The sequence below is a fragment of the Aotus nancymaae genome, unplaced genomic scaffold (genome assembly GCF_030222135.1).
Source record: "Aotus nancymaae isolate 86718 unplaced genomic scaffold, 86718_ANA_hifiasm-v0.15.2.pri h1tg000062l, whole genome shotgun sequence".
Lineage (NCBI taxonomy): Eukaryota > Metazoa > Chordata > Mammalia > Primates > Aotidae > Aotus > Aotus nancymaae.
The window spans coordinates 267,409-292,633 of record NW_026988476.1 but is presented as its reverse complement, the minus strand read 5'-3'; the positions used below and the strand labels follow the sequence as shown (position 1 = coordinate 292,633).

At 45.5% G+C, this 25,225-nt stretch overlaps 1 protein-coding gene and 1 long non-coding RNA gene across 5 annotated transcripts in view; one reads left to right on the top strand and one right to left on the bottom strand.

Moving 5' to 3' along the window:
* The window catches only part of LOC110568949 (uncharacterized), a 74,021-nt gene extending 68,220 nt beyond the window's left edge, over positions 1 to 5,801 (top strand). The window contains exon 5 of the long non-coding RNA XR_010338543.1: positions 3,503 to 5,801. This is a non-coding gene — a long non-coding RNA (uncharacterized LOC110568949). The remainder of the gene's footprint in view (positions 1 to 3,502) is intronic.
* Positions 1 to 25,225, bottom strand: part of MYLK (myosin light chain kinase) — a 200,250-nt gene that overhangs the window by 45,451 nt on the left and 129,574 nt on the right. For all 4 annotated transcript variants that reach the window (XM_021673967.2, XM_012476200.3, XM_064365754.1 and 1 more), the window contains 4 exons: positions 12,019 to 12,069; positions 11,122 to 11,249; positions 8,690 to 8,843; positions 1,425 to 1,727 (listed from right to left, as the gene is read on the bottom strand). In XM_021673967.2, coding sequence (XP_021529642.2) covers positions 1,425 to 1,727; positions 8,690 to 8,843; positions 11,122 to 11,249; positions 12,019 to 12,069 — 636 coding nt within the window. The remainder of the gene's footprint in view (positions 1 to 1,424; positions 1,728 to 8,689; positions 8,844 to 11,121; positions 11,250 to 12,018; positions 12,070 to 25,225) is intronic.

Genomic DNA, 25,225 nt, shown 5'->3' with positions numbered 1-25,225 from the left:
CAGCTCTGAGTTCAAGCATCAGCTCGCTAATTACAAGCTCTATGACTTCGGGCAACTAGTGTCTCCCTCTAAATCTCATTTCCCCTATCTGTACAGTGGGGATAACAACAGTATCTGCTTCATTGGGTTATTAGGATTGGATGAAATGATGCCTATAAAGTGATTGACACAGCGTAACCTTAAGAGTAAGTGCTCAATACATGTTATCCATGGTGAATTATAACGATAAACCACTAGCTGGCTCTGGAATTTGTGCGCTTACCCTGGCCAGGAACTGTAAGTCATCTTAGAATCTTCCAGGTCTCTCCCTCAACTCTCTATGCAAAAAGTTATCAAGTATGGTCAGTTCTACCTCCTGAGGCTTGAAGTATTTGCCCTTTCCATCCCTCTCCCGGACTGTCATCACAGAGGCCCATCTGGTATGGCTGACTGCAGTCTCACCTCCTCTGACCCACCTGCCACTCCAGTGCTTCTCAAACGTTTGTGTGCATGCAAATCCCCTAAGGAGCGGATCATTTCAATCAAGGTCTAGCAGGGCCTGTGGGAGTCTGCATTGGCAAGAAGCTCCCAGGATGCCAAGGCTGCTGTTTCACAACTGCACTGTGAATAGCAAAGCTCTGCTCTTTCCCTAGTTGTCTAAAAACCAGATCTAAACTTCTCGATCCCCTGCCTGAGAATCTTTGATGAACTTCACAACTTAACCCAAAATGCCCTTTTAGTCTTACTTCCTCCTGTTCAATTTCACACAATATATGCCTTGGCCACACGCAAGCATCTCACAATGCCACACACTGCCATTGCTTTGTACCTTTGTTCATGCTGTTTCCTCTTGTAGAGTGTGCCTTTTCTTATCGCCTCTGCCTTTTAGAATCCTATCCCTTTTTCCAAGACTCAAGTTTAAGTGTCACCTTCTCTAGGAAGCCCTCCTTGGTCTCCATGGAAAAATTCTCCATGCACTCTGCCATGTCCCTTGGTTCTTTGTTTACCCAGCTATAATAGCATGCATTCTTTCTCATTATAGTTAGCCATACAAACATCTGTTCCCCTAGATTTTAAGCTCCATGACTTATCTTTGCGTCCCAAGAATCTGACACCGAGTAGACACTCAAATATGGATATAAGAGGAGGAGAGAGGAGGTAGAGGGTGGAAGAGGAACTTGAGACCTACTGGAGCTCCTATGCTCCTAACACACCATCACCCCCTGGTGGCAGTATGCCAAAATTGCTGGTTCAATGTTTTTTGAAATGTCCTAAGTATTAATATTTCTTTTGAAGAATGGCTCAACATCACTGTCTTGGAAACCAAGACCCCAAAAGACCCTGCCAGTCATCATTAACGTTTTCTTAGTTCCTCTTCACCCCTCTCAGTACACAAGGTCGGTCATGCACATTTATTTCAAGCTACTGAAGTGCAGGCAGCCTACCTTCGGGTTTCTCTCCTACTCTTGTGAGTTCGGACTCCTGGCTTGGCTCACTGGTTCCATACACATTGATTGCACGTACACGGAATTTATACTCGTGGTCAGGCAGTAGGTCCTGGACGTTGAAAGAGGTGCTGCGGCATGTGGCTAGTTCCTTCCATGTCTTGTTGGCTGAGTCCCAGATCTCGATGCTGTAGGACTGTACGGCACTGCCCCCATCGTACGAGGAGCCATACCAGGACAGGGTCAGCGAGGAGCTCCGAATGTCAGAGGCACAAGGTGTGCCAGCTGGGGGGTCTGGCTTATCTGGGAATAAAGAAGCACAACATCATCCACACTTTCCAGAATTGCAGGATAAGGAAGTTTTTGAATTACCACTGTCATGGGGGAAATGCAGCCTAAAGAACCCACTCTGCCTGAAGTCCCTGGTCCTGCGTCTCTTTCCCTCATCTGCACATTACAGTTAGAGCTGTGCACAAACCCATCTGTACGGAAAGCCCCGTGTATAACTATTTGCTCCAAAAAAGCACCTCCCCCTTTTTTGGCTAATTTTCCAGTCTACATGCAAGTCACGATTTCCTGTACTTTGCCCAAGTCATAAACATATTTCTCAGAGTAAACAGATCTAGGAAGCTGCCGAGAAGGCGTGGACTATTTTTCATCAAAAACATGTTTTGAGAGAGAGTGTTCAGCATGAGTGTGTGTGTATGTATGTGTGTGTGTCTGTCTGTGTCTGTCCTTCAGGCCCTTGGCCAATGACCTGTGACATAACTAGGGGTCTGCTTCCACTTTCTCTGGGTCTAGAGAAATGCCTGCCCCACTACAAGCACAGCGTTTGTGCTCTGAAATCAGATTCGGGTTTGAACACAGATCTGTCTCCACACAGTAGCTGTTAATTGCCCTGTGCCTCAGTTTCCTCATATGTGAAATGTGAATAACAATAGCACTTACATCACAGGTGGTTGTGAGAAATTCTTAGAATCTGAGTGGCTGGCTTGACTAGTCATTACTGTCAAGATTATTGTAGGAGTTTATTTCTAACTTTAATATACTTAAAAATCACTCCTACCCTACCTCTTTTATTCTCAGAGGACTGTTGAGATATAGAAATAATTTCAAAAGCAAACCACAATACCACCCCTGACTAATGGACAGAAAATGAGCTGAGGACACGAATAAGAAGTGGCCCTTTTGGCTGGCTGCCTTCCCATTCAGATGACCTGGCCTCAGAACTAGTAGTCCTGCCAACTTCAAGTCAAATCATGGTAGCCAATACTTTAATGAGGCTCTTGAGTTTTGCTGATTTTATTAGTTGCTTATCTGAGCAAAACTCTCCTATTTTTCAGATTTAGTTTTTGCAGATGGTTGGTTAGTTACAGATATCTGTGTTCATTAACGCTTCATCTCCCCCAGTGCCGTTTGAGTTCATGAAGCCTCACAAAGTCACAGTTGAAACCATGATTTTAAGCTAGGTCAACCCCAGCAAATTTGAAAGCAGTTTGTTTGCCTGACCTTCTCATTTAGAGAATGATGCTATTATGTACCTACTGCTTACGGTTTTTGCAAGCGTCAAGTAAGCAAACATAGATAAAATACTTGACCGCGGCCGGGCGCGGTGGCTCAAGCCTGTAATCCCAGCACTTTGGGAGGCCGAGGCGGGTGGATCACGAGGTCAAGAGATCGAGACCATCCTGGTCAACATGGTGAAACCCCGTCTCTACTAATACAAAAAATTAGCTGGGCACGGTGGCGCGTGCCTGTAATCCCAGCTACTCAGGAGGCTGAGGCAGGAGAATTGCCTGAACCCAGGAGGCGGAGATTGCGGTGAGCCGAGATCGCGCCATTGCGCTCCAGCCTGGGTATCAAGAGCGAGACTCCGTCTCAAAAAAAAAAAAAAAAAAAAAAAAAAAAAAAAAAAAAAAAAAAAAAAAAATACTTGACCGCTATTCTCCCACCCCCAGCAAGGCAGGAAGGCCAAAGGGAATCCTGCAAATGACCCTGTGTATATGGAGAAGAAAAATCTGCATGTGTGTATGAGTATATATACTCATATTCATATTCATTCTCGTCCCTTCTCCCAGCCCTGCTGATCCACATTCCAGCCCAGAATGCGCTGCCCAGAAACCATCTATCCCCAGTAACCAAAGCCCTGGGAATGATTCTGGGATTGTGACAGCGCCACTTTCCAGTGCTGGCAGTCATGCCAGAGGCTTCCTGCGACGGAACCACTTTCGCTGGCTGTTTAATATGTTCTCTTAGAAAAACTGTTTGTTCTGAGAGATGTATTGGCCTTTTTTGAAACATTTCTGGTTTTGGCAAAGATGTTTATTGCTCTAAATTCTCTTAGAGACAAGTGGTTCAAGTTCTCTCAAGACCGAGCTAAGGAAGTAAAAAAGCGTAAAGAGGGACGGAAGACAGACCCACTACTCCCCCCAGAGAAAGCTGCCTGGAAACCATGTGATTGGCCACATTGGAAGTCGTGTGGGCTTATAAATGAATGCAGTCTGCCAACTGATCTTCTTTCTGCTTTGGTCAAGAAAAGAAAACTAAGAAATGGGTGTTGCAGTAGAGGTGCCATTTGAACCCCACCCTGTTATAGATGCCTCTTGGCTGAGAACGAGAACCCATACATGACGTATATGATATGCAAGACTTGTCACACACGAGAAGATGCAAACTTTGGGGAGAGGGACATTAATTCCGAGTGAAACTCCAACACTTTTAAGGAATTTCCTACCAAATTAAGGAGTTCAGAAAAGACCCAAGTCAGAAGTCCTATGAGACTGGAGGCCTCCCACACCTCCACCCGCCTTTAGAGCCATGGGCTGTACCTAATACTTTCTGTTCTTTCTAAGCTACAGAGCCCCATGCAGCAGCTGAACTAGCAAGGGATGAAAACCCTCATAAAAGAACAGATGTCCTTGGAACAGGGAGCTCCTGTGAGCCTCTCCTCCACGGCGACATGCTCAGACTGGGAGGGAGACCCTGGGCATCTCTGGGCAAAGGAGACTCCATATTTCCTCTGAATTCTCCCAGGGCTCCCTGGAGGCTTGACTAACAGAATAGGAAACTCAGCTGAGTCTAAGAGAAGGGTCTCCAATGGCGCCACCTCCAGGATTTTCTCCTCAGCAAATGTTCTAATTCCCAGGAAAATGGAGGATCCCGTCCTACAGCTTCCCACTAGAGTAACTGCCCTCGAGGTCTCTTTATGTTTGCTTCTTGGAAGAAGACCAGTGGCTGCGCCTAGTCCCACCTGGATGTCCCTGCCCTGGGACTTCAGCAGCTGCTGGAAGGGCCCCCAAAGGTCATCTACCTGGATAATCCTAGCCCTTGGGAAATGGATCCTCAGCAGCTAAGGCATTTTGCTTACCAAGAAAACCCAGTAGTCAGTGGCAAAGCCAAAAGGAGATTCCAAGAAACCACTGGACCCTCGCTCCGGGGCTCGGGACTTTCCAGGCTATCAGGCAGAATGAGCTAAAGAAGGCATCTTGCTTAAGCCTCAGTATTTGGAGATTATTGGGTATTTGGGGTTCTCTCTACTTTGTTTCGCTCCTTTAAAGATATGAAAAGAGACCTGCTTTTCTCATGTTGGGTGAGTGACCTTAAGGAATCCATCTCGGTGTGCTGCTCACTGCCCCCTCCCTCATTCCGCACAGGCCAAGACCAGGGGCGCATGTGTAGGAAGAGGCTCTGAGCATCGCAAATTCCTGGGCTGCCTTTTAAAATATAACAATAATAAGTCTCCAAAATAGCCAAATATCACTCACTTAAGCTAACAGAGGGAAAAGCTAGTTTTTATTATCATTTGAAAAATAGGAGTCAGAGATGATCTGAAAAGAAAGTGGTCCTTTAAAGAACATACAATAAGAGAAGTTTGCTGCTAACAAGTAGGAGTTGTATTAAACTGGCCTTACTTGGCTGGTCTGTAAATGCATGCTTCTAGAGTGCACGAAAACTGTCTGGAGCAGGCCAAATGATTCCCGCTTTATCTCATGTACGTTTTACATCTGCTTAATTAACCCGGATCAGAGAATACAGAGATGTCCCTGAAGATGCACAGGTAAATCTGAGCCTCATCCAGGTTTACTTTGAACTTATATTCTAAGTGCACGGGCTCTGAATGAATGTGGCTTTGCTGTATCCATCAATGTGAGTCCTGTTTTATTGAGCAATTCTATTCTTAGCTCTTTGAGGGGGAGGCAGACAGAAAGCCTCGGTTCTCCTCCATTCCATTCCCCTCCCAGGACGGCATTTAACATGTTGCTCCTGCCAGCTGGCGGACAGCCACGCCAATGGCCCTGTCAGCACTGGCCTCAGAGAATAAGAAACTAAGCCATAAAAGGCCAGAACTGCAGCCCACTTAGTGGTGATGGGGGAGGGGAGTGCGTGGCACCGTGCAGGAGCCGGGCATAGTGGGGGCTGGGGGAGGGATGGCTGAGTACAGAAAAGCAGTTCAAAGAAGCTGACCCCAAAGTTGCCTAAGGAGGAACAGATGAGAGAGAACATCAAAGAAAAGTGGAAACTGATGCTTGCTGATAGGACGGGAGAGCAGGGCCAAATCAGGGCTTCAGAACAGATCTAAATGTACCAGCAAACTGGATTGCTACTACCAAGCCCCCACAGGTTCCTGACTCCTTGGGAGGAAGTTATTCAAATAAGCACCTGGAGTCACCGAAAAGAGACAGAGTGAGAAAAGGGTTGTTCTCCTCCTTTAGAGATGAAAAAAAACCCATTCCCTGACTCCTTTGCACACCAGTCTTCCCTAATCTGAAACTTCTAATTGAAAGAAACAAACGAATGAGGGCCAGAGGAAGTCAAGGGGAAAGGAGGAGATGTGGGACAGGATGACAGACCCTGAGAAATGGCCAAAATGGAGTACGGGGTGACCAAACAAGGCCAGGGAGAGGAACAGAGCAAGTGAGAAGGCAAAGGGAAATATGGACAATCGAGGGTGGGGAGTGGATGCTGGAGCTCAGTCCTCTGTGAATTCCCTCTCCCAGGTCTCCTGTGTCTAGGGACAATCTTCCAGGGGGCTCTGCAGTCCTTCCTGTCTGGGGCGTTGAGCCAGGGCCTAGAACCCATGGTCTGTTCTGGTAGCTGGCGGGGGCACAGCTCACTGGCCACCTCCTTTGTCTTCCCAGCTCTGTTTTACTTTGTCCTTTGTCCTCATGTCTTCCCTATTCACCTGGTTGGACAAGGGCTTCTTCTTCCCCAAATGCTTAGGGGCTGGAGAGAAGTGCTACAGGGCTTTCTAAGGCTCAGCATGAGAAAAATGGAAGGACAGACATCAACAACTCCCCGGCATGTGGACAGCTCCCCGGAAGGCTTGCATGTCCCCTTCAAGATGAATTTCGCAGCCAGAGTGTCCCTTTACCTTTTGGAACATTCTGTACCTACTTCACACTCCCATGAGTGGCACTGGAGGACAAGTGCTTGGAAGTTTAGAGCTAGTTCTCACTTAGGCCCTGATGCACGATGTCACTTTGCTCATATTAGTCCTCAGTTTCCCATACATAAGGCTGGAAACATCAGTCCTGTCCATCCTAGTCCTAAGGTGAGGATACAAGATGAAGATAGGGAAGAAAAAGTGCTTGAGAACTAAGTCAGGGAATCATAGAATGTCAGAGAACAAAGTCAAGGAATCATAGACTACCAGAGAATCAGAGTTGAGGAAACACAGAATGTCAGAGAATAGAGCCGAGGAATCAGAATGTCAGAGAACAGAGTTGGGAATCATAGAATGTCAGAGCTACAGGAGTCCTTAAGAGTTACTGTCTCCAACTTCTAACTTCATGTCTAGATACCTCCATAAGAAAGATTCCAGGGGAAGGCTTCTAACCACTGTAGCCACACGAACCCTGTTACCAACAGATCCTTTTGTTCTGTGTGCCCACGTGTGTGTGCACCGGGAGCACACAGGAAAGGCTAGTATGCAGGAAGTCAAGGTCGGGACCAGCACACACAGCTGAGAGTTGTGTGCACTGCATAAAAGGGGCCTAGTGAGGGCATCTGGCTAATCTGTGCTCCCAAGGCCAGGTCATGAGCTCTGGGGTGAGGCTGGAAGTGCTGTACCCTTTTCACTCTATCCAGCAAGGCCCCTTTTTCTAGTTTTCACAAATGTACCCTATAAGCTTGAAAGCCAAGGACAAATGGAAAACCTGCTTGGGTCTGGTGCACATATCAATAAACACCAGGTCAAAGGCTTCCACATGCACAACATATGAAGGCCCACAAATGCATGAGACATAGAGTCTAGTCTGTATCTGTCTGTTCCTCTGCCTGCTCGTTCTTCTGCTGTCCTGAGCATCTGCCACACGGGGAACAACTGGAGCAGAATATGACAACAGTGGGAAACTGGTCAGAAAGCTCTTTGATGCTCCAGGAGAGAGCTGACCAGGGCGCGAAGACAGTGGTTAGGAAGGAGAGAAAAAGTGAACTTGAGAATCAGTCTGGAGACAGACCCAACTCAATCCTGGAATGAAGGAGGTGATAAGGAAAAGTGAGTGGAGTCAGGATTGGGAGGTCATCATGACCTCAGAAAGGCAGTCCTGGCAGACGAATGGGGTGTGGGGGTGAGGCCACAGGAAGCTGGAGGGTGCTGGCGGTGAAGAAACAGGAATGCAGTAGAGACTCACACCTGTCAGAGAGAGAAGGTAGGGTGGCTGGAGCGAGAGAGAACACTGCAGGAGTTATACATGCCTGTGCATCTGGCTAAGATGGTGACCCTTATGGGCTGCTGGGAGGAGACAGGAGAGAGGAACAGGTTGGAGAGAGAAGTGGGGATGGTGGAGCCCCCCGGGGTCTGGGGTCCGAAGCACAGAAGAAGGAAGCAACCTTCGGCAGGACCAAGGTGGGCCATCCCCAGAGCCTGGAGGGTGGAGTCAGGATGGGGACAGACACAGACACCTGTGGTGTGGGGGCCAAGAAGTTGACTAAGTTTATGCCTCATGTCTCGTATTTCTCAAAGAAGCTAGATGTCAAGGCCTGAGGGCAGGGAACTCCAGGAACAGCTATCACAGAGAGGTGCTGATAGAGACAGGGAAAAAGATTTCTGCCCAGCCGTGGCCCCTCCTCTGAGCCTGGAGGTCAGCAGGGTCTAGCAGGGAGTCTGTGAGTTGCTGTGATCTTCCTTCGTGGTGCCTTAAAAACTAGGCACAGGAGTGGTGAGAGAGACCAGGTGATGAGGTCCTGAGGCCCATGCTTCTTGCCTGGGGGCTCGCTGCCTTCCCCTTGCCCCATGCTCCATGCCACCTGGCCAGCAGACTCACCCACGACAGTGAGGTTGACCTGGGCCTGCCTGCTGCCCAGCTTGTTCTCCACCAGCAGTGTGTAGCAGCCGCAGTGCTCCTGGCGCGCGGCCAGGATGGTGAGCTTGCTGCCGTTCTCGCTGTTCTCCACCTTCATGTGCTCGCTCTCCTGGATCTAGGGGCGGAAGACAGAGCAGGGGCTGAAGCCTTAGGCCCTTGGGCCAGGAAAGGAAGAGGGCTCCTCCCCTTTCCCTACTCCCTGAAAGATGTAGCTAAACAAGCTGTTGGGGGCTTGGTCTGGTCTGGACTCTGCACTTCCCCCTGAGGGCCCTTCTCTCCTTCATCCAGAACCCAGCTTCCCTGAGGGTGCCAGGTCTGGGGTGCGCAAGGAGGGGGTGGAGCAGGGGCAGGATGGATGAACTAGCTGAGCACTCACTGTTCTCAGGAGTATCCTGGTCTCCCCCTACCTCTCTGGAATGGGATGATAGGAGAACACATCTCAGCAAAGTCATTCACAAGGCCCACTCCTGTGGGTTCTAACCTCTTCTGTGCTGCCCAATGCCATGGCTGCTAGTCACATGTGGCTATTTAAATTTTAATTAACTAAGTGGAAACAACCCAGATGTCCATCAACTGATGAACAAATAAACAAAATGTGTTCTATTCTGACAATGGAATATTTATTATTGATTCATTGAAAGGAATGAAGTACTGATTCATGCTACAACATAAATGAGCCCTGAAAAGAGTATGCTAAGTGAAAAAAAACACTACACAGAGAAGATGACATACTGCATGATTCCATTTATATGAAATGTCCAGAAGAGGCAAATCCATAAATACTGTTAGTGGTTGTTAGGGCCTGGGCGAAGGGGAGGAATGTCTGCTAATGGGTCTGGGGTTTCTTTTGGGGATGATGAAAGTATTCTAGAATTAGATAATGGTGATGCTTGCACAACCTTGTGAATCTACTGAAAACTACTGAATTGTACACTTTAAAAGAGTAAATTTTATGGTATATGAATTATATCTTAACAAAGCTGCTATAACACTTTTTAATTAATTACAATTAAATATTCAGTTCCTCGGTTGCAGTAGCCACATGTCAAGTGCTCAACAGCCACATATACATGGCTGGTGGCTGCCATATTGGATAGCACAAAGCTAACACATCACTGCAGAAAGTTCTGAAGGACAGAGCTGGGACTTGGCTAAACATCTCTGAAAAGTGATGAGATTCCATCTTATTTCAGACAACAGTGGTCCAGACATAGCTCAGGACAAACATGCTCTGGGATGCTAAAGGCAAGCTTCTCTTCTCCGTCTTTTGAGACCAACCCTACTTTCCTCCCTGTTAGTCCTACGTGCTCATCTCTGAGCTGCTGCTCATCTCTGGGCTTAGGAGAATTTGACTGGTTTTATAACAGAGCAACAGAGGGCTCAGAATAAATCTTTTTTTTTTTTTTTTTTTGGGAGATGGAGTCTCACTCTGTAGCCCAGGCTGGAGTGCAGTGGTGCAATCTTGGCTCACTGCAACCTCTGCCTCCTGGGTCCCAGTTCAAGCAACTCTCCTACCTCAGTCTCCCAAGCAGCTGGGATTACAGGCACAAGCCACCATGCCCAGCTAATTTTTGTTTTTAGTAGAGATGGGGTTTCACCATGTTGGCCAGTCTGGTCTTGAACTCCCGACCTCATGATCTGCCCACCTTGGCCTCCCAAAGTGCTGGGATTACAGGCGTGAGCCACTGAGCCTGGCTCAGAATAAATCTTCACAACTTCCCGCTCCTGGACCAGCCCACTGTTACAGGTCCTCTGCTGATCATGCATATGGGCACACACTATCACCGTGGGATTGGTGGAGCTGCTAGACTCCCCAAGTCCTTTCAAAGCTGGTTGTCTGTAAATTCAAACATTTTTCTGTAGGAATCATTATGATAAATTGTAGCTAGATTTCTGGCTCAGTAAGACACAGTTCTATTTATCATACAATTCTTCTATCCAAATACTCACATTTGCTTTTATTCCTTCAGCATGTGGCCAGTTTAAGCAGTTATCACAGACAGGAATCAATGGGCTGGCACAGAATCACAGCAAGCCCATGGAGTCTAAGAGGTCATCTTGGGTCACTGGCTTGACTTTCCTGACTCTGAGTAGGACTCTAGACTGTGCTATCAAATCAGATGGGAGCCATGGATGGTTTCTACTTTTTCCCTCACGTTTTTCTCTATTACACAAATTGTCTACAAAGGCAGGTATTATTGGTAGGTTCAGAAGCAAAGGTTAGCAAGAACTCAGGTTTGGTGAGTGAGTGATGGGTAGGGGAGTGGCCTCTCCCATTTCTAAAGCTACAAAGAGTGAGGCCAGTCCAGCACGGCATTTCTCATCTCTTTTGGCCCAAAGGCTGTGCGCGTTGTTCTCAGCACCGCCAATGCCCACCCCATCCTGTCACTGACCTGCTTTCGGAACTTCATCCAGGTACAGGTGATGGGCTGGGTGCCGGCCACTTTTCCAAACAGCTCCACCGACTCTCCTGCGCGGACCTTCTGGTCCTCAGGAAACTGGATAATCTGAGGGGGCATTGCTGAGGGAGGACAAGGAGAAAATGAGTGAGGCAGAAGGATCTCAGGCATTCTTATCTCATCTGACGCTGCTGTCCACAGTGGTCTGCTGGCTCTTCTCTTGGCTTCTGGAAGCTTCAGGGTAAGACTGAGGGCAGTGATCCCTGCTGCAGGACATCCAAGTTCATGGACCTGCTAGCTTTGTTCACCTTTTCATTCTCATTCCCTCAGAAGTGACCCTCACAATTTATTGATTGTGCTGGAATTTGTGTCTTACCCTAATTTTTTGAATTGAGCTCCTAACTCACTTATGAATTAAGCAGCACCTTGCCTTCTAACCTCCAGTCAAACCCTGGCTGGTAGGCTTGATTCAAGTCCTCAAGTGTCATCCAGTGGAAAACAGACAAGGGCACCATATAACAAGGACACACAGAGCTGGGCACAAAAATAGCCCTGAGGGGGTCATGTAAACAAGGGCAGAGAGGAGGATGGATGGCAGGACAGAATTCACAGCAGGGGTAGGCAGGAGAGTGGCTAGTCCTGTGTGATGCTGTCAACATGGGAAGCAGAAGGAAAGGCCAAGCCATGGAAGAGGACAAGGGGCCGGGCTGTGCAGAGGCTCGTGTGAGCAAACTCAGCCTGAAAAATGCAGAGCTGGAACTGAGGGTGGGGGTGGGGGTGCAGTGGGGTGTCTCCTGGGATCACATACCCAGATGTCAGTCTAGCAGGGTAAAGGCAAAACCCCCATGGCAGATGACTTCTTTGCCCCCAGATAGTGCCATGACCAATTACCTGCCTTCGGAGGCGTCTTGGGGGCAGGTTTCTTTTTCACAGTTGCATCACCTGAAACAAAGATGTCCACAAGTTATTTCCTGTAGTTTTGTTTTTTTCACAAAGCTCCTGATCCTAGGAAGATGTGTTCTTGTCCACTGGCCCCTCATCCAGGGAGGGCTCTTATTTGAACATGTCTTTTCAGGCTATGCACGGTGGCTCACACCTGTAATCTCAGCACTTTGGGAGGCCAAGGTGGGTGGATCACTTGAGATCAGTTTGAGACCAGCCTGGCCAGAGTGGTGAAACCCCATCTCTACTAAAAATACAAAAACATTAGCTGGGCTGGTGGTGGGCGACTGTAATCCCAGCTACCCAGTAAGCTGAGGCAGAAGAATCGCTTGAACCTGGGAGGTGGAGGCTGCACTGAGCAGAGATCACGTCGCTGCACTCCAGCCTGGGCGACAGAGTGAGACCGTCTCAAGAAAAAATAAAGAAAAAGGAAAGTAAACGAATATGTCTTTTGAGAGATCACCTTGCCCTTTCACACAGACAACCTCGTAGACAAAAAAATATCAATTCTCAGGGACTTATGAAAGGGTCCCTGAAGCCTCCAATGAGATGAAAAATTCTCAAAAATGCTTCTGCTCCCACAGCCCTATTTGAAGATAATGTCATACTCATTAACCACTCTCTCACCCTAACTTTCAGGAAACTCAGAAAGGAAATTATGTCATGTCAGATAAACCAAGTAAAATTAGCCTTTGGTGTGGATCCAAGGGTCGCAAACTTCCTTTGGGTCACAGACTGTGGACTGGTGGCTTTCATTTTTGTAAATGTTTGTTGGATGGATGAATGGATGAATGAATGAATGGTCTCCTCCCTTCTTACCCCTACTTCCTCCAAATAACTCAAATAAGAAAAATGACTCAAACAGTAAAGTTATGCAGTACAAACCTATTCACTTGGCTAAATCACAATATGGTGCATGTGCAAAAACATCCTGAGCTATTTTCATGGCTTGTTTTCATATTTCTTTCAGGTCTTTGCTCAAAAGCCATCTAACCTATCTGTCCAAATGAAATGAAAAGCTACAGGCACAGAAATACCTGTATGTGAATATTTGCAGTGGCCTTATTCAAACTGCCAAAAACCAGAAGGTTTCCAAATGGATGAACTGTGGTACATTGATGCCACCAATAAAAAGGAACGAACTACTGATACACAGAACACAGACTAATCTCGATGATTTATCTTTTTCTTCTGCTCAGAGGAGCCAAACTCAAAAGGTCACATAATGTATGATTTCATTTATATGACATTCTAGAAAAGGCAGAACTATAGGAATGGAGAAAATATTAATGAATGGTTGCCAGGGGTGGGGTGGGGGAGGGTGGCCTGAAAAGGGGCACAGGGAAATGTTTTGTGGTGACAGAACCAGATCTTGAACATACTGAGAGTCACATGACTATATTAATTTATCAGGAGTCACAGAATTGTGCACTAAAGAGGGTGAAGTTCATTCCAGGAAAATTATACCTTACTATAAAAAGGGAGGAAAAGCCACTTCACCAATGAGATCTTCCCTAAACACCCCATACAAACAGCAGCCCTGCCCCCAGCACCCCTCATCCTTCTCAACTTGCTTTATGGTCCCCATACCCCATGGCACTTGTCACCATACGAAAAACTATATCTTCACATATGTATTTACTGTCTGCCCTTCTTCTCCCCCTAAACTGTAAGCTTTTTGAGGGCAGGGACTTTTTTGTTTCACTGCTGTATACCAATGTGGCTGACACACAGTAGGCACTCAATAATGATTTGCTGAATGAATGAGTGGGCTAATATTAACAATTATTCATCCAGATAGATCCACCTCTGCAGATTAAGGGGAAGCAGTGTTACTGGCCTGGATGTGGGTTGCTCTGTGACTGCAGGCAAGTTAGGCAAGTTAGTAACTTGTAGATTACCAGTTGTGCATTTCCACGATGGGAGGTGTGCTGCTACCCACTGAATGCCCCAGGAAGATTGCGTGAGGCAGTGATTCTTGACAGGAGCATGCTGAGATCACAGAGCTGCTGGCTGCCAGCTGTGTGGTTAAGCCCAGGGTGAGAGCTTCTACCAAGTTCACCCAGACTCACTGTCATCATTGATTCATCTGTCCATCTCCAAAACATTACTCAGGGCCTACTGTGTGCTGGGCAAATGCCAATCGTACACATGACTAACCTGGGTAGTGAGGAGGAAACCAAACAATATAAGAAATCAGGCCTGAGGGGGATCCAAGATGGCCGAATAGGAACAGCTCTGGATTGCAGTTCCCAGCAAAAACACAGAGGGTGAGTGATCACTGCGTTTCCAAATGAATTTATACTGCCCACAGACCCGGAGATTCCCAGGCGGAAAAGTGCCATGAGTCTCCAGCATAGCTGTTTCAGCCAGCGCAGCAGGTCTCTGCACAAAAACTCACGCAAATGCAGGTGCCGTTTCAACTGGTGACTGGAATGCCTGGGAGACAGAGTCGCCCATTCAACTGAAAAAAATGGTGCTGAAACAGGGAGCCAGGTGATCTGGCTTGGCTGCTCCCACCCCCACAAAGACCAGCAATCTGAAATGCTCTGGATTGAGAGTTTCATAGCAAGCACAACTGGACCCAGGATGGTCTGGCTCTGTGTGGGGAAGAGTGTCTGCCATTACTGAGGCAGTCCACCACTACCAAGACAGTCCACCATTACCAAGGCAATCCATCATTACAGAGACAGTCTGCCATTACTGAGGAAGTCCGCCATTACTGAGGCAGTCTGCCATTACAAAGACAGTCCGCCATTACTGAGGCAGACTGCCATTACTGAGGCAGACTGCCATTACCAAGGCAGTTCTAACTATACCCCTATAAACAAAACTGCAAGGAAGTTCACACAGCAGCTGGGCAGAGCCCACGGCAGCTCAGCAATACCTCTGCTGGCAGACTGTGACTAGGCAACCTCCTTGCAGGGCAGGGCATCTCTGAAAAAAGGCAGCAGAATGACAGGAACTTATAAATAAAGCCCCACCTTCCTGGGACAGAGCACCTGGGAAAAAAAGGCGGTTATGAGTTCCACTGCAGCAGACTTAAACGTACCAGCCCAGTAGCTCTGAACAAAACAACAGAGACAGACTGTCTCCTCAAGCAGCTCCCTGACCCCCATATAACCAAAGAGACACCTCATAAAGGAGAGCTCAGGCTGACAACTGGTGGGTATCCTTCTGGGACAAAGATAACAGATGAAGAAACTGGCAGCAACCCTTACTGTTCTGCAGCCACTGCAGGTGATCCCCAGGCAAGCAGGGTCTGGAGTGGACCTCCAGCAGTCCTATAGCAGTGGGGTCTGACTGTTAGAAGGAAAACTAAGAAACAGAAAGAAATAACTTCATCAGCAACAAAAAGGATGTCCACGCAGAGACCCCATCTGAAAGTCACCAACCACAAAGACCACAGGTAGATAAATCCACAAACATAGGAAGACACCAGTGCAAATAGGATGAAAATACCCAAAGTCAGAACACCTCTCCTCCTCCAAGGGATCACAACTCCTCATCAGCAAGGGAACAAGGCTGGATGGAGAATGAGTCTGATGAATTGACAGAAACAGGCTTCAGAAGGTGGGTAATAACAAACTTCTCTGAGCTAAAAGATCATGTTATAACCCAATGCAAAGAAACTAAGAACCTTGAAAAAAGGTTTGATGAAATGCTAATGAGAATAAACAGCTTAGAGAGGAATATAAATGAATTGATCGAGCTGAAAAATACAACACGAGAATTTTGTGAAGCATATACAAGTTTCAATAGCCGAATTGACCAAGCAGAAGAAATAATATCAGAGATTGAAGATCAACTCAATGAAATAAAATGAGAAGGCAAGATTAGAGAAAAAAGAGTAAAAAGAAATGAACAAAGCCTCCAAGAAATATGGGATTATGTTAAAAGACCTATTCTACATTTGATAGGTGTATCTGAATGTGATGGAGAGAATGAATCCAAGCTGGAAAATACTCTTCAGGATATTATCCAGGAGAACTTCCCCAACCTAGCAAGGCAGGCCAATATTCAAGTCCAGGAAATACAGAGAACACCACAAAGACATTCCTCAAGAAGAGCAACCCCAACGCACATAATCGTCAGATTCACCAGGGTTGAAATGAAGGAAAAAATGCTAAGAGCAGCCAGAGAGAAAGGTCGGGTTACCCACAAAGGGAAGCCCATCAGACTCACAGCAGATCTCTCAGCAGAAACCCTACAAGCCAGAAGACAGTGGGGGACAATATTCAACATCCTTAAAGAAAAGAACTTTCAACCTAGAATTTCATATCCAGCCAAACTAAGCTTCATAAGCAAAGGAGAAATAAAATCCCTTATGAACAAGCAATTGCTCAGAAATTTCATCACCACCAGGACTGCTTTACAAAAGCCCCTTAAAGAAGCACTAAACATAGAAAGGAACAACCAGTACCAGCCACTCCAAAAATGTACCAAATGGTAAAGAGTATCGACACAATGAAGAATCTGCATCAACTAACGGGCAAAACAGCCAGCTAGCATCGAAATGGCAGGATCAAATTCACACATAACAATATTAACCTTAAATGTAAATGGGCTAAATGCCCCAATCAAAAGACACAGACTGGCAAATTGGATAAAAAGTCAAAACCCAATCGGTGTGATGTATTCAGGAAACCCATCTCACATGCAACACAGGCTCAAAATAAAGGGATGGAGGAAGAACTACTAAGCAAATAGAAAGAAAAAAAAAAAAGCAGGATTTGCAATCCTAGTCTCTGATAAAATGGACTTTAAACCAACAAAAATCAAAAGAGACAAAGAAGGACATTACATAATGGTAAAAGGATCAATGCAACAAGAAGAGCTAACAATCCTAAATATATATGCACCCAATATAGGAGCACCCAGATACATAAAGCAAGTTCTTAATGACCTAAAAAGAGACTTAGACTCCCACACAATAATAGTGGGAGACTTTAACACTCCACTGTCAATACTAGACAGATCAATGAGACAGAAAATTAATAAGCATATCCAGGACTTGAACTCAGACCTGGACCAAGCAAACCTAATAGACATTTACAGAACTGTCTACCCCAAATCCACAGAATATATATTCTTCTCAGCACCACATCACACCTACTCTAAAACTGACCACATAATTGGAAGTAAATTCCTCAGCAAATGCAAAAGAATGGAAATCATAACAAACAGTCTTTCAGACCACAGGGCAATCAAATTAGAACTCAGAATTGAGAAACTAACTCAGAACTGCACAACTTCATGGAATCTGAACAACTGGCTCCTGAATGTTGACTGGATAAACAATGAAATGAGCAGAAATAAAGATGTTCTTTGAAACCAATGAGAATGGAGACAACATACCAGAATCTCTGGGACACATTTAAAGCAGTGTCTAGAGAAAAATTTATAGCAATAAATGCCCACATGAGAAGCAAGGAAATATCTAAAATCAACACCCTATCATCAAAATTGAAAGAGCTAGAGGAGCAAGATCAAAAAAACTCAAAAGCTAGCAGAAGACAAGAAATAACTAAGATCAGAGCAGAACTGAAGGAGATAGAGACACAAAAACCCTTGAAAAAATCAATAAATCCAGGAGCTGGTTTTTTGAAAAGATCAACAAAATAGACCACTAGCCAGATTAATAAAGAAGAAAAGAGAGAATAATCAAATAGATGCAATAAAAAACGATAAAGGGGATATCACCACAGATTCCACAGAAATACAAACGACCATCAGAGATTACTACAAAGAACTCTATGAACATAAACCAGTAAACCTGGAAGAAATGGATAAATTCCTGGACATTTACATCCTCCCAAGCCTAAACCAGGAAGAAGTCAAAACCCTGAATAGACCAATAACAAGTGCTGAAGTTGAGGCAGCAATTAATAGCTTACTAACCAAAAAAAAGCCCAGGTCCAGATGGGTTCACAGCCGAATTCTACCAGACATACAAAGAGGAGCTGGTACCACTCCTTCTGAAACTATTCCAAACAATCCAAAAAGAGGGAATCCTACCCAAATCATTTTATGAGACCAACATCATCCCGATACCAAAACCTGGCAGAGACTCAACAAGAAAAGAAAACTTCAGGCCAATATCCATGATGAACATAGATGCAAAAATCTTCAATAAAATACTGGCAAACTGATTGCAACCACACATCAAAAGCTTATCCGTCATGATCAAGTAGGCTTTATCCCGGGGATGCAAGGCTGGTTCAACATATGCAAGTCTATAAACATAATTCACCACATAAACAGAACCAAAGACAAAAACCACGATTATCTCAATAGATGCAGAGAAGAAGGCCTTTGACAAAATTCAACAGCCCTTTATGCTAAAAACTCTCAATAAACTGGGTATCGACGGAATGTATCTCAAAATAATGAAGGCTATTTACGACAAACCCACAGCCAACATCATACTGAATGGGCAAAAACTGGAAGCATTCCCTTTGAAATCTGGCACTAGACAAGGATGCCTTCTCTCACGACTCCTATTCAATATAGTATTGGAAGTTCTGGCCAGAGCAATCAGACAAGAAAAAAAATAAAGGGTATTCAATTAGGAAAGGAGGAAGTCAAATTGTCTCTATTTGCAAATGACATGATTGTATATTTAGAAGACCCTATCGTCTCAGCCCAAAATCTCCTTAAACTGATAAGCAACTTCAGCAGTCTCAGGATACAAAATCAATTTGCAAAAATCAGAAGTATTCCTATACACCAATAACGGACTTAAAGAGAGCCAAATATTTCAAGAATGAACTGCCATTCACAATTGCTACAAAGAGAATAAAATATCTAGGAATACAACTAACAAAGGATGTAAAGGACCTCTTCAAGGAGAACTACAAACCACTGCTCAAAAAATAAGAGAGGACACAAACAGATGGAGAAACATTCCATGCTCATAGTTAGGAAGAATCAATATCGTGAAAATGGCCATACTGCCCAAAGTAATTTATAGATTCAATGCTATCCCCATCAAGCTACATGACCTTCTTCACCGAACTGGAAAAAACCACCTTAAACTTCATATGGAACCAAAAGAGAGCCTGGATAGCCAAGTCAATTCTAAGCAAAAAAACAAACAAACAAACAAACAAAAACAAAGCGGGAGGTATCACACTACTGGACTTCAAACTATTCTACAAGGCTACAATAATCAAAACAGCATGGTACTGGTACCAAAACAGAGACATAGACCAATGGAACAGAACAGAGTCCTCAGAGGCAACACACCACATCTACAACCATCTGATCTTTGACAAACCTCACAAAAACAAGCAATGGGGAAAGGATTCCCTGTTTAATAAGTGGTGTTGGGAAAACTGACTAGCCATGTGCAGAAAGCAGAAACTGAACACCTTCCTGACACCTTACACTAAAATTAACTCCAGATGGATTAAAGATTTAAACATAAGACCTAACACCATAAAAACCTTAGAAGAAAACCTAGGCAAAACCATTCAGGACATAGGCATAGGCAAGGACTTCATGACTAAAACCCCAAAAGCACTGGCAACAAAAGCTAAAATAGACAAATGGGATCTAATTAAACTCCACAGCTTCTGCACAGCAAAAGAAACAATCATTAGAGTGAACCAGCAACCAACAGAAATGGGAAAAAATTTTTGCAGTCTACCCATCTGACAAAGGACTTATATCCAAAATCTACAAGACCTTAATAGATTTACAAGAAAAAAACAAACAAACCCATTCAAAAGTGGGCAAAGGATATCAACAGACACTTTTCAAAAGAAAACATAAATGAGGCCAACAAACATATGAAAAAATGGTCATCATCACTGGTCATTAGAGAAATGCAAATCAGAACTACATTAAGATACCATCTCATGCCAGTTAGAATGGTGATCATTAAAATATCTGGAGACAACAGATGCTGGAGAGGATGTGGAGAAATAGGAACACTTTTACACTGTTGGTGGGAGTGTAAATTAGTTCGACCATTGTGGAAGTCAGTGTAGTAATTCCTCAAGGACCTAGAAATAGAAATTCCATTTGACCCAGCAATTCTATTACTGGGTATATATCCAAAGGATTATAAATCGTTCTGTTATAAGGATACATATATGCACACGTATGTTCATTGCAGCACTGTTTACAACAGCAAAGTCTTGGAACCAACCCAAATGCCCATCGATGATAGACTGGATAGGGAAAATGTGGCACATATACACCACAGAATACTATGCAGCCACAAAAAACGATGAGTTCGTGTCCTTTGTAGGGACATGGATGAACCTGGAAACCATCATTCTCAGCAAACTGACACAAGAACAGAAAATCAAACACTGCATGCACTCACTCATAGGCAGGTGTTGAACAATGAGAACACATGGACACAGGGAGGGAAGCATCACACACTGAGGTCTGTGGGGGAGGACTAGGGGAGGGACAGTTGGGGGTAGGGAGTTGGGGAGGGATACCATGGGGAGAAATGCCAGATATAGGTGATGGGGACGGAGGCAGCACATCACACTGCCATGTGTGTACCTACGCAACAATCCTGCATGTTCCTTACATGTATCCCAGAACCTAAAATGCAATAAAATATATAAAAGAAAGAAATCAGGCCTCAAGGTCTTACATGTCAAGATATGTGGTCCACAGGAAAGAGGAAAGGTTTTTTTTTTTCTTTTGCCATAAAGGACCTTTATAGGATAACTGGCAACATCTGAATAAGGTCAATAAATTAGATGATAGTATTGGATTAGTGTTAATTTCCTGTTTTGATCATCAAACTGTGGCTTTATAAGAGATTGTTCTTGTTTTTAGGAAATACACACTGAAGTATTTAGGTGTAGAGAGTATCCTGTGTGCAACTTACTTTCAAACTGTTCATAAAGCATAGTATATACATATATATGTGTGTGGAGAGGTAAAAGGAAGAGAGAAATGGAAAAAGAGGAGGTGGGGAGAGAAAGAATATATGATAAAGCAAGGCCAGGCATGGTGGCTCCTGCCTGTAATTCCAGCACTTTGGGAGGCTGAGGCGAACAGATCACCTGAAGTCAGGAGCTTGAGACCAGCCCAGCCAACATGGTTAAACCTCATCTCTACTAAAAATACAAAACTAGCCAGGTGTGGTGGTGCGCGCCTGTAATCTCAACTACTTGGGAGGCTGAGGGAGAAGAATCGCTTGAACCCAGGAGGCGGAAGCTGCAGTGAACTGAGATCATGCCACTGCACTCCAGCCTCGGTGGTAAGAGTGAGACTCTGTTTCAAAAACCAAAACAAAACAAAAACAAAAACAAAACAAATAACAAACATGGAAACATAAAAATGTTAACCTTTGAGGAATCTGGATGAAGGATATAGACAAGGAGTTTTAATGCTATTTTTACCATTTTTTTCTGTGAGTCTGAAATTATTTCAAGATAAAAGTTAAATAGAAAGTTATAAAAAAGATGTGTTATTCAGTCAAAATGATGTGGTTGTTTGAAGGTGGGTGGAGGAGATGGTTAGAAGGCTGAGAGATGGGACATAAGATGGACCTGAAGGCTACGGAAGGTCTGAACTGGAGAAAGGGGAGAACCCACAGGTCGGGAACAGACAGTGAGTGGCTCAGAGGTGAGAATCAGGATGGTGTCTGGCAGAGGCTGGCAGAGCACTGGGCTGATATTGGACAGCAGTGGTATGAGGATAGTGGGTACTCTAAATTAAAGAAAAGTAAGGTGAGGCATAGTGGCTCAGCCTGTAATCCCAGCACTTTGGGAGGCAGAGGTGGCAAGAACACTTGAGACTAGGAGTTCAACACTAACCTGGGCAACATAGCAAGACCCTGTCTCCATAAAAAATAATAAAATTAGCCAGGCATGGTGGTGCATGCCTGTAGTCCCAGTTACTTGGGATGGTGAGATGGGAGGATTGCTTGAGCCCAAGAGTTCGAGGTTACAGTAGCTATGATTGTGTCACCGTACTCTCGCGTGGGTGACAGAGCAAGACCTTGTCCAGAAGAAAAGAAAAAAAATTAAAAGTTTGGTTTCTTGGTTACACTAGTCACATTACAAGTGCTCAATAGCCATATGTGGTTTGTAGCTAACACATTGTGTCCACATAGAACATTTCTGTCATCGGCCTCAAAGGCTAAGCTCAAGAGCTAAGCCTTTGTTTTGAATGAACAGTGAGTTCTCACACAAACAGCAGTCAGGCTGGGCTGGGCTAGGGGTCCCCGATAGGTCTTTCCGTCTCTTGGGGGACAGATCCAATTAGGAGGCTATTGCCATACCTTGGAAGGCACTGATCAAGATCCACACAGAAAAGAAGAAACAGATGAGGGGCAGAGGAAAGTTCAAAGAATTTTGGGGGCTAAACAAGAGGGAGGTACACAGATTACTTTGAGATTTCTTGCTCAGATACATGTGGAAAGTCATACTGAAGGAATACAGAATTAGGAGTACAAAATGAATATTTCAGCTTGAATCTGTTTGTAGGTGAGAAGCCCAGGATCAGAATTCCAGAGGGAGGTTAGTGGAGACTGAAAGTGAAAGATTCCAGGATTAAAGATGCCATCAGAATGGAAATTGTGAAGGTGGGTCAGTTCTTTGGGAAAAGAGAATGCAATTAAAGAGGAGAGGAGGCCAGGATTGGATCCCAGGTGTCCACAGTAAAGAAGCTGAGACATGGGAGAGGGCTGTGGAAGGACTCTGAGAGCAGGAGGAGCGTTGCCGCAGCAAGGGTAGAGGAGGACAGATGCTGGGAAGAGCTCCAGGTGTGCCCAGCATGGAGCAAGTGATGGTGATGCCGGAGAGGCCAGGTTCCATGGGACAGCATGGTCCAAAGTCACCCCAGAGGAGATTCTTGAGCAAACGGTGGAGACTGAAATAGTCAAGGATGCTGGAGGTAAAAGGACAAAGAGAAACAGGGAAAACAGAAGAGGGAATATGAAGCTCAGGTTTCTTCCAAGGTGAGAAAAGAGAGAAGACAAGGTGGAAGGCTGAGGCTAAGGCCCAGTGGAGAGGGAGAACCCAAAGACGCTAGAGGGAAGAGCATGGGGAGCCAAATCCTTTGGTGGGAGAGACCAGATGGGATATGGGATGCCTGTGACTGGCTAAGCCACTAAGGCCCTGCCCCTCTTCATCCAGGACTGTTGGGAAGAAAGAGGCCCTCCAGGGAAGAGGAGAGGGCTTCTACCAGAGCACGGATCTGATCTCTGGAGAGAGGAGGCCATCTATTCAGAGGAGCTACATGGAGGACTGCTGTCATGGGCTGAGTCGTGTCTCCCCAAATTCACATGTTGAAGCCCTAACCCTTGGTACCTCAGAATGTGACTGTATTTAGAGATAGGGCCTTAAAGGAGGTAATCAAGTTAAAACAGTCCCTCAGGGTGGCCATAGTCCAATTTGACTGGTGTCCTTATAAGAAGAGACTGGGAAGAAAAAAGTGTGAGAATCAGTTTCTGTGGTTAAGCCACCCAGTCTGCCGCACTTTGTTAAGTCAACCCTAGAAGACTAACATGGCTGCGGAAGGGCATCATCAGTGGGGTGAGCACCAGTGGGGCAGGCACTGGTGGGGTGGGCACCAGAGGGTGTGGGAAGGAGGTTTACAGTCCCTGGGCTGATGAGCTAGGAGTACGGCATGAGATCAGGGGACTCCAAAGTCCTGCCCTGTACTTGGTGGCTCTGGGTAAACCATGTGGCTGGAAGTGAAGCCCTAACTAATCTTTCAGTGTCACAGTTAAATAGGATTGAAGGCCAAATTTTTAAGTTTGTTCGATAAATTTAGGGCTACTGTTGCTTGAATTGGTTAGCCTTTGAAGCTGGCTTGGTTCCTATCAGTAAAATCAATTTTAAGTGTTAACAATGTTTCATATTCTATCTATGCATATTTTATATGACCATCTGCTGAAATCCACTAAACGTGTGCTGGGCTTATAGGGGAAAGCACCTAATTCGAAAACCTGGTTTCTCAGAGGGAGCTTTTCACTTGATTCTTATCCCAATCAAACACAGCAAGGAGTATCATGTTTTCGTTTTATGAAAAAGGAGATGGCATCTCATAAAAGTCAGGTGACTTGCTGGGTTCATAAAACCAGATGTTCTGGAGCTGGAAATGGGACGTAAGCCTCCTGCCACCCAGGGTATGGAGTAAATACAATTTGTTGTGAAGAGTTACGCTACACGGTAAAGAAGGTATAGCCTATAGTAAATGTTCTTTTTTTTTTGACACAAGGTCTTGCTGTGTCGCCCAGGATGAGTGTGGTGGCATGATCACAGCTCACTGTAGCCTCGACCTGCTGGGCTAAAGTGATCCTCCCATCTCGGTACCCTGAGTAGCTGGAACTACAGGTGTGAGCTGCCACAGCCAGCTAATTTCTTTTTTTTTTTTTGTAGAGACACACTATGTTGTTCAGGCTGGTCTCAAACTCCTGAGCTCAAGTGTGCTCCCACCTTGGCCTCCCAAAGTGCTGGGATTACAGGCGTGAGCCACTGTGCTCAGCCTCAGTGCATGGTCTAACATCAGTCCACTCCCTCCTCCCCGAAACAAACAGATCCCCAGAGGACTTCTCTGTATTTTGGGGCAAGTTTGGCCCCTTAAGCTATGTGGCACACCACCCTGTTAGTCAGTTCAGCCTTAAACTAATCCGAGAGCTCTCATGTGGCACCTACGTTTCTCCACCCCAGTCCAGGTCCTCGGAAGAGGGGACATTCAGTACTCCTTGGCTCACTAACTAGTTTCTTCTCCTCTGGAGTCACTCTTACTATTATTCCTGTCAGCCCTTTGTCTCTCATCCCCTTCTCTGACACTCCAAACTTTCTGTACCAGCCATTGTCAGAGGAACATCCTAGAAGGAAAATAAAACTCAACCACCCCTGCAAACCCCATGATGGCTGCTGGCCACAGGACACGTGGGGAGGGCAGAGCATGCCCTCTGAGGAGGGGCTCAGCCACGTCAGCCCTAGGCAGCACATCTTTCCTGGCACAGCACTGCTCTTTGAGCTCCATTTTCCATCCCCTATTCTCCTACCTGCATTTACCCTGAAGCCAGAACTCTCTCCTGAGTCCACACCAATAAATCCAACTACGTGAGCATCATCTCCCGGGGAGATGCCAAACACAAACTGCCGTCCAATATGTCCAAAACCAAATCCAACACCTTTCCCCAAACCTGCTCCTTGTCCCCGTT